This window comes from Rattus norvegicus, chromosome 1 (genome assembly GCF_021556685.1).
Source record: "Rattus norvegicus strain SHRSP/BbbUtx chromosome 1, alternate assembly SHRSP_T2T, whole genome shotgun sequence".
NCBI classification, from domain to species: domain Eukaryota; kingdom Metazoa; phylum Chordata; class Mammalia; order Rodentia; family Muridae; genus Rattus; species Rattus norvegicus.
The window spans coordinates 200,756,239-200,769,798 of NC_141534.1; the positions used below are offsets into that span (position 1 = coordinate 200,756,239).

Sequence of the window (13,560 nt, forward strand, 5' to 3'; positions counted from 1 at the left end):
TACAGCATTAATTACAATTCGGGGTGCTTATAGTGTGGACATGCATGCGGGCAAAATACCAGACTCCTCCAGACATAACTAGATCTGGGAACTGCTGCCCCAACCCCGTCCATGGCTCCGGGTGCCTTACCAGTTTACTATCAGGGGTTTTGTTAAAGGTCAAGGTCACAAATCTAAGGGATGCAGAACTGCTAATCTGAGAGACTAAGTGAAGAAGAATTAAGAAGCCAGCAGTGACGTAGGCAGCCCGTGTGAAAGTGTGATCGTGTGAGGGGGGCGGTGGCAGATGACGGCGGCTCAGTGCCCCCTCTGCAGCAGAACCAGAAGGTCCAGATTCCATCCCCAGAGACCTGCAGCTGGTTCTGTCTGGAAGCCGACCAAATTAGCGAAGTTTCAGTTCACCAAAATATTGCGACAGATGTTTTCTCCTGTTAGACGGAAACACCTGTGCCTGGACTTAGTCTTTCCCAAATACCCTGGGAGTTGTTTTAAAAAACAAAACAAAACAAAACAAAACAAAACAAAAAAAACAATACAAACTCTTCACAGCTTTTGAGAAAGTACTGATTTCCTGGGAAATCTCATGTTTCCTGTAAAGGGCAGGATGGGTCCAGTTTCTGAAATTTCAGGGATGTAACCCTAACCCTTAAAAAAAAATCCTCTCTGGGGCTGGAGAGATGGCTCAGTGGTTAAGACTGCTCTTCCAAAAGACCTAGGTTCCATTCCCAGCACCTACATGGTAGCTCAGAACGGTCTGTAACTCTAAGATCGGACACCCTCACCCAGTGCTACACTTGGGCAAACCACCCGTGCATATAGAATAAAGCCAATGAAGAGCTGACTGTGAAAAAGAACTGAGTGGCTGACACAGAGCTGCAGGTGGTGTTTGCTGGCAGCCTGTTCTTGAACTCTGCAATCGAGGGCATGACTTAGGGAAGAGAACTGGCAGATGAGGGTCAAGACACTCCACCGGCAGCCCTCAGAAAAATACCCGCCCCCCCATGTGCTTCACGACCAGTCAATCAGTTATAAGACTATCAGAAGGGTGACTGAGAGGAGTTGCCGACAATCAGTGCCGAGGCCACCTGAACGTGAAGGTCACTTGGCCCTTCTTCAGGGGCCCATGCAGCTTCCTGCTCACCTGGTGGGAGCTCACAGTCTCATGGGAGCTGCTCGGGCTTGGTGGGCAGCTGGCCCCAACCTGGGACACTATGGAAACACTGTGACATTGAAGCACTAAGAAGCCAGGCCTCCAGCACTGGCGCTCTTCCAACACCTAGGCCATGCACAGGACCAACGAAGCTCTGAGAATAAAGGTGGAAATCAGAACCTGCTGGGGGAATTGGGGCCTCTTGTCCCTGATGGATACCAGGACAAAGCGATGGCCGTGGCCTCCAATAGCCAGTGGCGCTGCTGAGGTCAGAGGGTTACACATTGCCTTCCAGCTGAGACAGAGTCAAAAATAGGCCCAAGCTGTGCCTACTTCCTACTTTTAAATGTGGACAGGCTGTGCTTGCCTTTTTCTTTTTTTAAACCCCATTCTTCTTTGAAGATAAGTGATCTAGAGTTTGTGTTGAAATGCAGCTTTTATTTTCCTGCCTTTAAAAAAAAAAAAAAAAGTGGCCTTTTCTCTTGTGTACCCAATGTTCTTTACTAAAGTAAGGTGTTAATTCTATAAAGCACTGGGAAAAGAGCCACAGGAAATGTGGTGGGTGGGGCTTAAGGCCACTTTTATTCGAATGGCAGGAGCGTGTGGATTAGAACTGGGGGCCAGGGTCAGCTCAGCTGTCAAGAATAAAGCACACAGCTTTCTCCACAAGCAGGGCGTTCTCACGATTTCTTGGCCTAGAGTATTAATGTCGGGAAGCATATTTACCCAGCTCCAAAAATACTGTGTGTGCTTGCATGTGTGGCAAACAGCCAGAGCATGGGCTACAAAGCTCTTCCATGGGACGAGGAAGAATGAGTGTCCGTCCACCCTCTTTGTAGATCTTGGGAGAACCTGTGCGTCTCATGGTCCAGGTACCAGTGGGAAGGGAGGGAGGAAACATGTTTTACATATGCCCCTAACCAGGATGTGGAAAATGTTCCAGCCTCTCCAAGGAGTGAGACACATGAGAAGAGGGACAAGGGGTGGGGAGAGCCACCACCCACAAGCACGGGTCACCTTCAGAGATTCTTTCAAGGAAGCCACAGAATCCCAATGGCACATGGATGCACTCTATAGCCAAAGCAGACGGGCTCCTTAGCAAGAGACCCAACCACTGCTTGGGTCACATCAAACAACTGTCGGGGCAGTGTGACATAAGCCAATCTGCACTGGTCCTGCTGTAACGCTTGTAGCTCCTGAAAGGGAAGAAGGGCAAGGCACAGTGGGCTCAGTCTATCTCCTGGTTCACTACAATCCATGGGGCTATGGCTGCCTATAGACCAACCTACTGTATAGCTCAGAGTCCTGGTTCCTCCCTAGGAAATCATCACCGTCCTAAATATGACCAGGAGGAGGGAAATGCACCGATAAGAAACGAGGCTGGAAGGTGACCAGGTGGCCTTGGCCAGCACTGGCAGGGTGACTGAGCTCAGGTAGCAATGGAAACAGGGCACCAGTGACCAGAGTTTACTGGAAGTGGGGGGTGATGGCAAAAGCAGCAACCAGGAAGACCAAACTGGAAAATAGCAGGCCATTCCATGCTTCGGTCTCCAGTGGCACCCCACATCCCTGAGCCCCAGTGGAGATGGTAAGCGGGGCCCACATTAGAGGTGCGATGAGCGCAGCTACCCAGGAACGAACTGACGCGCACAAAAGGACAGTTGCATTTGCACCCAACCGGTGATTAAGGGAGAGTGAATTCAGTCCAGAACTTGAGTCTTTTTGGCAAGGGAAGGCCTGTCCAGGATTGGATGACACTATGAACCTACTCCCAGGAGCCCAGGAGCAGAGGTTGGACTCCCACAGGTGGGGGTCAGCACTCCTATTCTCAAGTAAGACAAAATGGGATTTTTATGGCCTGCAGATTGTGGCTTTGGCTTCCCCATTCAAGCATTTCCTTACAGTGCTGAGCACGATCTGGGACATTTGTTTGTATTGCAGAGTTTTGAGCCACGTCTAGTTGACTATTGTATATTTATTTACACTGCCAAAGTAATTGCAGCTAATCACTTAATTACTGGAAATGTGCATAATTGCCTGATCTCAACATATAATTAAAATGTACAGCAACATTATGAATCCCATTTTTAAGATGTAGGTTTGGGAGCCTTTGAAAGACAGCTTATTGAAAAATGTGGACTATAGAACTCAAGCCTGTTCCTATGTAAACCCAAACAAATTCACAAATGTGTAGTTAATACGTTTAATGAAAAGGGGACAGGTGAAACCAAACAGCACCTTGAATGTGGAAATCCAAATAAGAAAACCAAACGTAACACAGAGTGGTCCTGGTCCTTTTGTACAGGTGCTGCGACAGGCAGGGGCACAGCCAAGCCGCTGGAGCAGCCCCATTAGCTGACCCATCCTACCATGGCCTCGGTGGGGTTTGGTGGAAACAGACATCTTGGGGTTCTCAGGGATGCCACACCACACCAGCACCCGCTTGGGGTATGCTGTGCTGAGGCACTTGTGGCAGGCAGACTCAGAGGGAAGACACTTCCTGTGAGAGCACCCTGCCTCCCCTCTGCAGCACTTTTTCTGTCCCTCTTGGTGACCAAGGGACACAGAGAAGCCATACTTCTTTTATTCTGTGCTCATGATCACAACTTTTATACAAAAGTAGGCCCCACCTCTTCTTTGTATCTGCTCTTTATTATTTGTTTTGCTTAACCTAATTCAGCTGACATCATTCTTGGAACTGGTTTCCACCACATTTCTAAAGAATCACTCAAACACAATGAACTAAATACCTACTTTTATTTTTTTTTCTCCAAGCCACACCCTCAACAGCTATAGGAGAGGATTGTGTTTGGGGAGTGACTCTAACTCCAGCCCACTGTAAGCCAGTCCCGGGCCAAGCCATGGTGGGGTACTGCAGCTCTACAAACCCAAACCCTTGGGTTAGCTCTGCAAGGTTGAGTGACACCAAGCCTGGTCTCTGACCCATAAATATTTGGGAAAAGCCAAACTACCCTGGGCATGATCCAATATCGTATTCAAATCCCCTGGAAAGTGCAATCCACAAATGCACTGCATCAATTATGTTAGCAAACCAGAGAGAAGAAAGGCAGCACCTAAATTATACATCAGAGAGAAAGCAGGTTCAATCTAGGGAGGAACAGCCTGTGTTATCAAAGGCTATTCTGTAATTATTCCATACAACGCACTCAAGGATTGTCTGAGAGCAGGCATCAAGAAAACCAGCAGAGAACAAATTACAGATATCAAAAAGGGTCAATTACAAAAGCACATTAAAATCTGGCTTTTAAGTAAGCCTCAAAGATTTTATTATTCCAGCTGATTTGGATGGAGTCCTAAAGACTTTGGCTACCCCTTCAATGTGGAGCAGAGATGGTCTCTGGTTATGTACACATGAGTGCAGGCCCACATTCCAAGTCGAAGTATAAAGAAAGACGGGGGCGTCGGGACAGGGTCCCTGGCATTAACTCAGAGGGGAACATGTAAGCGTCCCCTAAAGAGACTGAGGAGAGTGGACTTCAGTGGAAAGTTCTGGAGAAGAATCCTTTCATTTGATCAGTTCCCACGGCACTGAGAAGCTCACCCACCTCTGCCGAGGGATCCCAGAAACAGTGTTCGATGGGTATGGAGTAGCAGGAGTTCAATGAGAGAGATGTAAGAGACTGTTAGTACTATCAAGACCAGCTGAAGGCAGCTCTCCAAAACCCAGGGTCAAAGAGTTGCTACAGAATGTACGAGACACATGCATCCAATCAATTAAAAACAAAACTAAAACCCAGTACTAAAGAAGCTGAGGCAAGAGGATTGGTCAAGGACAGCCTGGTAGACACAGCAAAACCTTATTGTAAAAAAAATAGCAAATCAACCATTCCGCCTACCAACATCCTTCAGGATGGAATACTGTAGGCAAGGGCAGGACGGTCGGACAGGCTCTCAGGAAGTCTATGTTCAACGGGCACGGTGAGAACGCAGAGCCAGGTGCTAACTGTACAAGGCCTTCTTCAGTCTAAACAAAAAAAATCCATGGAGAGCCGAGCTCTCTGCACGGCTAAAGAAGAGCTGCCTTGGGAACCAGTCACAAACTGTCAACTAATCAATAGAACAGGTGCTACCTATCCAGACCACTCATCCAGGTCACATTTGCAACAGCTGCGACTTTCTTAGACTTTGGGCACACAGGCTCACAGAGGAAGAGCTACACCTGGCTCTTCAAACCACGACTGCTCCTAATCCAGCAACACCAAGCCCATTTAGATAAAGATGGCGCTGGGCTTTCTGTTATGAATCATGACCTAAGATTCCCCCAGTCACAGAGACAGGGATGGGGGAGAGTCAGTGAACCATGTTTGGGGAGAGATCATGATCAAAGGCTTGCTCAAGTCTGAGTTGTGGAAGGTGACTCACTAGAAGGAGAGAATTCAGCAACCGACCTCACTGAAGGTTTTTCAGCTAAAAATCAAAAGTCGATGTCTGCAATCAGGTGAGGCCAGATTGTGAAATAGTCTGTGAGCCGCTAGGTCCCAAATCTTCTATCACACTGATCTTTCTTTCCAACGTCTAACGAAATGCCAGGTTATTATTTGAGACTTAGACAACCAAACAGAATGTTCAGCCCCCGATGGCTACACAAATGGACATGATAAACACAAGATAGCTACAACAGACCCATGCGGGAGACATGGACACATAATCTGCATCAGATGGATCTTAGGGGAGGATTGTGCTATTGTGGTTATGTAGGAAACTGTCCTAAAAGGAGACACATGCCACAGGGTGGTAACAGGAAACCACTGCCATCTACAAGCTTGTTTCAGATACTTCTGGAAACAATTCACACACACACACACACACACACACACACACACACACACACACACCCCTACCTCATTTAAAAAATAAACAAATGTTATCTGTTAGCAAACACAGTTGAAAGACTACTGGTATTCATGACGCTAGCCTGACCGTCTTTCTACAGGGTTTAAACCATCTTGTCAGAGGCCAATAGCAGAAATTTAGTAATTTTAATGTTTACTTTTAAAAGCCGGTTAAAATGCCACGTTCCATAAACTAAACTATAGCAGAACCCAAGGGACGTGGGGGTGAGGTTCTTACATACTTTGCACAGAGTGCTGGAGGGCTGTCTCAAACAGAATGGCTTTGATGTCCCCATCCCATGTGGCCTGAGCTACATCTATTTAAAGGACAAGCAATTCCATATGGGTGAGTGCAGGGAGAGTGTGGGGTGCGTAGGCCTGCCTGACTGTGAGCTGGTAGGACAGCTATTGTCGGTGCACCCTCTGCTAGAGGCTTGATAGGGAATACACCTACCAGACCAAGAGCCAGCCAAGGCCAGCCCTGAAAACGCTCCCAATAACTCCTAGACAAGGCTAGCCCTGCAGCCCTGACTCTAGGCTGACACAGTCACGTATAAACCCCGAGTTGCAGGCTTGGAGTTCTTTGCTCCTCACTAATTAGGAAAGGACAGTGCTTAATCAATGTTTCAGAGTTTTATCCCCGGGTTTCCATTAGATTTTAATTATGTTTATTTTTCCTTTCATGAATAAAACACTTCCAGACATTTTCAAAGATACTGAGGACTTGAAAACATCAAGAGGGCTAGAGTGGGCTCCTCGGAAATATCTTGGAATTCATTGTTGTAAATATCTTAATAGAAAACAGATAAAGTGTAGAAACTTCAGGAAGCTAAAAAAGCTGGTCCTGATATACAGTGTCTTTCATATGCAAAATAACCCTAGGTACATGGTGGTGGTGGGGGATTTACCTCACAGCCTACAGCCCTCCCTCATGCTCCACCCAGCCCCCACACAAGCCAGGCTTTGTCCAAAGCAGAAGGACTAGCCAAGAAAGTGGTGTGCCACAAAGCCAGTGCCTGAAAAGGTAAGGAAGGGCTGGGGAGAGACTCCAGGGGTCCTAGTGTCAGAGTCTGACACAGCCAGGCCCAGCTACCTCAGACGAGCAGTTCTGAGAGGATCTACATGAGGGGCTACGCGTCTTTCGGGAAAACCCGCCATCCATGCTGGCTTCTTACCTTCACAAATCCTGTCCAAACGCTGCCGCTTGACTTTGTGCTTATCCACAAGGGCCATTCTTTATCGAACTTTGCAACTCTCTGATTCAAAAGGCAAAGCAGTCCGCTAAGAACTTAGGGGAACTCGCAGGAGTCTGCGTGCATTGCGCCACTATGAACCCTGAAACAAGGAGAAAAGAAGCCTTAACTCTCTGGAGACCTCCAGGACACAGGCCAACAGGTCATTCGTGACTTCCTGTCACTTTCTAAGAGGGGACCTGCTGCTCTGGCATGTGGTGCTTGTTCTCCTCCCAAAACACGGGTGGAGGCTGCTCCATGCGAGCCTTCGCAATCTCCTGTTTTCTGCCCTGGATCAGTCAGAAAGCAAGCAGGCACAGAAAGGAACGTTTGCCACGCACTGCTGCAAACAGCAAATGGTAGTGTGTGGGGCCTCTCAGCTATGGACACGAATCTCAGACCAACCTCAATTATTTCAACTCCAAGGCCAGAGACTGAGAGACAGCTGGCTGGATCTGCCATCTATTTCTCTCAACCACAAAAGTTCTGCACAACTAGGAGACAGCCTCACAGACAGCTCTGGAACACTGGGTGGTACCGTGCACACTATGGCTACCTCCACAGAGGCTCTCGAGGCCTGCACTGGGCAGTTCTTAAAGTTGCTTTCTTTCCATGTAGGACTTGCAGGGGCCATGCACCAAAAGAAAACACAACACAGAACAGCACAGCACAATGCGACACAAGCTTCCTGCTAACATGGTGTTAAGAACGGGCCTGCCCGTGCCATGTTCTACAACCTTCCTCAAATGCAGAGGGGGCTGCAGGTGGCTGACCTTGCGTTTAATCCCACATTCCTCAACTGGTAGTTCTGGTTAAGCAGTGGCTGTTAAGCCTTTCCTAAGCACTCTCACGCTGACTCAGGATCAGAGGAGGAAGAGCCTGGTCCGCACATGCTATGATCCAAAGTACCCTGCGCCTCTTTAAGCACCAGCTCACAAACTGCACAGCAGGCTCTACTGACTCTCTCCCTCAGAACTGCAGCCTGTCAATCACTGTGAAGAATAGTGGGGACCCGTTCTCTGGTCTCCTGTTCTTCACTGCAAAACATCACAACACAACGGGTGTTACCTTAAATGTAACGGCAATGCACATGTACACACACACACACACACACGCACACACGCACAGGGCTGTTCTCAGTTATCAGGCAAATGGTGCAGAGAACGGAAGAGCACAGAAAATTAAGGCTCAAGAGAAATCTTGTGGTGTGAGGGCATCAATTATGCTGAATGCTAGGAGTTACTTTATCAACAGTCCAGGCATGGGTCTGACTGCTAAAAGGTAGGCAAGTTCTTGATAATTAATGGCTAATCTCCCTGCAACGTGGCTGGAAAAGCATCCTGAAGATTTATAGCAATAATTATGTGAATTTGAGGATGGGGAGAGGTGGGAAAAGCACAGTTTCTAACCATATAAATAACGATCATAATCCAAAAGACACCAAACTCTAACACAGGCAACTGCCTAAAGCAAGCCTGTCACCAGTTGTACACACATGGAAAACTCTGGTGTGTGTCAGTGCTGCTGGGCTTTCATGAAGGCCAAGTGTGAACAAGCCCCTAACACCAGGAGAATGGAGACGGATAGAAGAACCAAGACCTACGAAGGTCAGCCACAAATGGACATCAGGAAACCTATCCCTTTTTTCTTTGACTTTGCTGAGGCTGGGGCTCCGATGTCCACACTACGATGCGACACCCCCTAGACCGTGGTGTGGAAACCCAAGCCTCGTTGTCTACCTCATCCAAAGGACAAGCTGATGTCTGAAGGGCCACGGAGATGAAAACCGCCAGAGCTATGATCGGCGGCAGGACTGGCTTGGCGGTCTCCTCCTCCTCCAGTGAGGCAGGATCATTCTTTTTGCTTTCCTTTGAATTTTAATTTGTATAATTAGACGGCTTCTTGAAAAATTGATGAGTAGGATCTTGATCACGCAATCAGAGAGATCAGCCCACAACTCACATGAATGTCTTACTACTTAGACCGTGACTGGTTCCCATGCCTGGCTTTTCTGTGGAGTCCCCAAGTGGTGCCCACCCATCACATCAGCAGCGAATAGACTTCATCTGGAACAGCCAGTATGAGTTTCGCCCTGACTGGGGGCCATGAAGACACATAACTACCACTCCCTCCCACCATATTTCTGCTTTAAAAAAAAAAGGGGGGGGTCTTCTTTTCCCTCCCAAGAAGTAAGCTTATTTAGCCACTGCCACTGCACAAATGCCAGGGACAAACGTCATGGAGCTATGCATGGTGGCCCACACTACACCAGCCATACTGGCTCTGGGCACCTAGGCATCAATCACAGAGGTGTAATTAGGTTTGCCATGAAAACCGACTTTGCTCTTTAAGTCAGGCCTTACTCTCAAGTCATAAGCTTCCAGCCAAAGGAATTTGTTATCTATTGATATCATTAGTCAAAATGTTCAACAAAATTACGAAAGCACGCAGAAGGAAGGGCAAAAAAGAGGTGATGCTATGGTCGTTCTACCTTTGCTGAAACCAGAATCTTGGTAGTAGGAAAGGCAAGGGTTCCGTCCTGGAGTCTGGGGCCGCTCTGTTATTATGAGGAAGGAAAAACATTCCTTCTATGCCGCACCTTTGACAGACAGAGGGGAGAGAGTGTGCATGAGCCTTTAGGAAGTGCCTTCTCAAGTCTTGGGTTTGGTCTTGCATTTCCTACATCAAAGTCCCAATAGTATTCCTGGCTTAAAGCAGGGAGCGAATGCAGGTAAGGTTCACAATCAAGAGGAAAGTAGGGTCTTTTCATAGAGGGGCCAGCATGAAGCCCAACCTCACAAGAGAGAACCAGAGGAAGGTCAGGCCTAATCCCAACTCAAGAAATAAAGGCACCCTGAAAATTGTAATGGATCAAAGTAAAGAGCAATTTATAGTAGTCTTCCCACACTGAGGGGCTGTTTGACACAGCTTCAGTTACTCTGGGTATATCCAGGTCTGAACAGCATCACATTTAAAGCCCAACATTTCAAATTATACCATGGTTCAGAGGACCACAATAAAATCCTGTGGAACCCTGACCAGATGGGGTTGGAAACACCCAGCCGTCTTGTGTATCCACACTGTATATGCCACCTGACTGTTAGTAACTCAGTTTTGGTTATCCAGTGGATCCTTACAGTGTTGAAATCCATGCTTAATGCTCAAAGAACAAGAATTGGCAACTTGGTTATGCTAAGCAAAGTCAAAAAGCTCCTCCTGTGGGGTGGGAAGGTGAACGTGAACCTGGCGCCCATCAGACTCGTGCACATACAGGAGGAAACCCGCACGTTATACAATGAGATCTGGTATTCTCTACTTATCAGGCATCTACGGCTGGTCTTGAGACACACCAGCCTGGTAGAAGGAAGTAATAATGTAAGCCATGGATTTTTAGATAAGAAAGCTGATCAGGAAGTTATCAGCGGGTGTGGGGCACCGCCTCATGGCAGTGTCGAAGAGATTTGAGAAAAGGACAAAGATGAAGAGCCATTTTAAAGTTGTCCATTTGATATCAAGCATCCAGGACTACAAGGCAAAAGAAACCACGTGTCCCGGTTTGGGTAGATAAGCATTTTCCACCATTGCCACCAATAGCCACCTCTTGGCCAAATCAAACCAGCACGAAATCCCAGAAATCCCAGTCCTCGACAATTGGTTTTTAACCAGAGGGGTTCTCTGTTTTCCCATTCTCGTTCAGGCAAAGACTAGGCGGAGGGGAACTACTGAGCAGGTGTGTATCTTCAACCGTGTGTCTCAAAACAAAATGCTTCCAGAACTCATCCCGCACCACGGTGGCTCCCTTCTTTTAAGGGACTCTACTTATCGCCATGTCAATAAAGAAAGATCGAGTTTTGCAACAGTTTAAAAGGATTATCATTGTAGTTAAGTGGACACACCCCACCGTTAATCACAAACTAGGTGGTGGGGAGACCTAATGCAAACAGAAAAGGGTCCCTATACCCGGGGGTGTGCGGTCACGCTGGGCCCCTCCTTTACAAGGCCTTCTTGTATACATAACCCAGGTGAGGCACAGGGAGGACTTTGGACCTGTCTAGGAAAAGCAAGGACCCCACTGTTATGAGGCCTAACAAAAATACCTGCCCAACTCCTTGTCTGGACCCAGAAAAAAACAAGTCACTGGTATAAGGAAGCCATTCTATGGGCTTCAGGAGCCAAGCACAACCAAGGGGTTCTTATCCGGAGAAGAGAGCTATGGGGGAGCTTTCCGAGAGCCAGGGGACTATGGGCAGACCTCAGGCATGCCTGTGGGGGAGGAACAGCAGACGGCGGGGCTGCTAAACAAAACTACTGTCTGCAAAGAAATTACATATTCATTTCTAAAATGACTCCTATTAGACAGACTGTGTGCTCCTGAACCCTCCCAGGTTGGAAGCAGTCCCCCGACATGGACCTCTCACTTGAGTCTCCTGAGCTCCCATAACCTGGAATGATTGATAGCTGTCAGAGAGGACTGTCATTCCCTGAGCCCGTAATGGATTCTGTAAAAGTCCCCGATTCCTTTCTTTTTTCCGGTGTGGGTTAGGGAGTAGGAAGAGAAGACCTCCCCTTCCCCAGAGTTCCCCACTCAGGCCCTTGAGGTACCCTAAAAGAACCCCATCTTGAGATACGCACAAAGTCTCACTCAGACAGGCCAGCCCACCATCCAGTAACAACAGGGAGTTTCTTTTGTCCAGGGAATGCCCTGCAGTCCAATGCTCGGTGATCGGGTCAACCCCTGGTCACTACTCCCGGTTGGTGAGAACCCCATCTTCTATCCCCAAAAGCACAAGTACGTGGAATGCACACACACGGGTAGATCAGTGCTTTAGGCATGGCCTCTTTCCAGTCTGCGCAGCTCCAGAGTACCGAAGAGTGGGAATTTATAAAGGTAACATGTACTTTTATTGCCTGTCCCCAGCCCGAGCACTAAGAGTCTGCACTAGAAAAATAGGATCGCACCTGGTGTGATCACATTGTCTCAACTAGACTAATCCAGATTGTGAAAACAAACTACAGTCAATAATTTAGGCCAGCTTGGGCTGTCCAGCTGTGGGGGTTTCACAGAATCTAGAGGGGTATATGTTGGTGATAGATGGCTAGCCTCTATTAACTTGCATATGGCCCTAGATTTGAACTGCAACATAAGTTAAGAGGGAAAAAAAAGTTACGTGGTTTGTAAATCCAAAGCCACGGACTCACTGTGCCATGGAAATCCACCAGGCCAAAGGTGAACCAGTCAAGGTAGGGAGCCGGGGTGGGGGTGGGGGGGGGATTAACTTTAAAAGCACCATTTCCCTGGGATAAGTGAGTGGTGTGGTCCTATTTTGAGCTGGGACTCTTAGCCCATACAAATAAATACATTCCTAGTGTCGAATGCGAGCCTCAAGACTTCTGTATGTTTTTCACTTGCTAAAAGTGATAAACAAGGCACGGGAACTTAGGCAGAAAGACCCTTTCATGTTCCTAATTGGCTGTTTTATTTGGGTCATGTTGAGAATCCAGTGTGCGCCTTCACATTCTACAGAGACTCTCTAGCATTTTCACACATTTTAAAAGCCCTTATCCTCCAAATATGCCTTGAAGATAAATATTTTAGTTAATAACAGAGGCAGAACAGAGAGGGATAAAAGCAAACAAGCAAATGTCCACTCAAATTAAGAGGCAGAGAAATGATGGCGTGTGCTTAGGCCGCTTAGGCTGAGGAGTCCCTAACTCTTCCCCGCCTGGGTGTGGGGATGTGTGCTCCGTGGCTAGGGAGCCTGTCTGAGTAGTGGGGTGGGATCTGTAATCTCATGGTCTACGGGACAGAATAGCCTGTCCCCGGTGCAAGAGAAATTTCAGAATATTTTCATTTGACCACGTAGAGAATGCTACCACCAAGAGGAAGCGTACGCAATATTGGAAGTCTCACAGAATGTCTGCAGGAGTCACCACGCAGCTGCTGGGTGGGGGTGATGGCCCCAGTACCTCAATGACCACTGTGGGCAGAGACTACAGCCTGTATAGGTGCATTTCCTGGGGTGCAGTGATGTGTCCAAGCACAGGTAGGATGGCCACCAGCAGCCTGGACCTGGGAGTTAGACCACAGTGAGACCCATGAGGCCATGTGTCTTTGAGAACATCCTGGAGATAACAGGGTAGATACAAGAGGCACACTAGATAACATATCGTTATATTTCAATATTATGAACATAAGTCATTATAATAAATAAACAAATACTTGGGCTTATTGTTATTGGACTATTTGCCTATGGAAAAATTACTGATTCCAATGTAACTTTGGATTTAGTTAAAGTGAACATGTATGAAGCCATGATCTGTATCT

At 47.5% G+C, this 13,560-nt stretch overlaps 1 protein-coding gene across 22 annotated transcripts in view; it reads right to left on the reverse strand.

Moving 5' to 3' along the window:
• Ctbp2 (C-terminal binding protein 2) overlaps window positions 1-13,560 on the reverse strand; it is a 136,093-nt gene that overhangs the window by 32,299 nt on the left and 90,234 nt on the right. For 7 of the 22 annotated variants that reach the window (XM_087593691.1, XM_087593689.1, XM_087593692.1 and 4 more), the window contains one exon: window positions 7,179-7,338. The exons of 6 other annotated variants lie outside the window; for them this stretch is intronic. In XM_087593691.1, the coding sequence (XP_087449817.1) occupies window positions 7,179-7,236 (58 nt within the window). In that variant the 5' untranslated portion in view covers window positions 7,237-7,338. Of the gene's footprint in view, window positions 1-7,178; window positions 7,339-9,726; window positions 9,835-13,560 lie in introns of all 22 variants that reach the window. 9 more of the 22 variants (XM_087593701.1, XM_087593699.1, XM_087593702.1 and 6 more) reach the window with 2 other exon arrangements.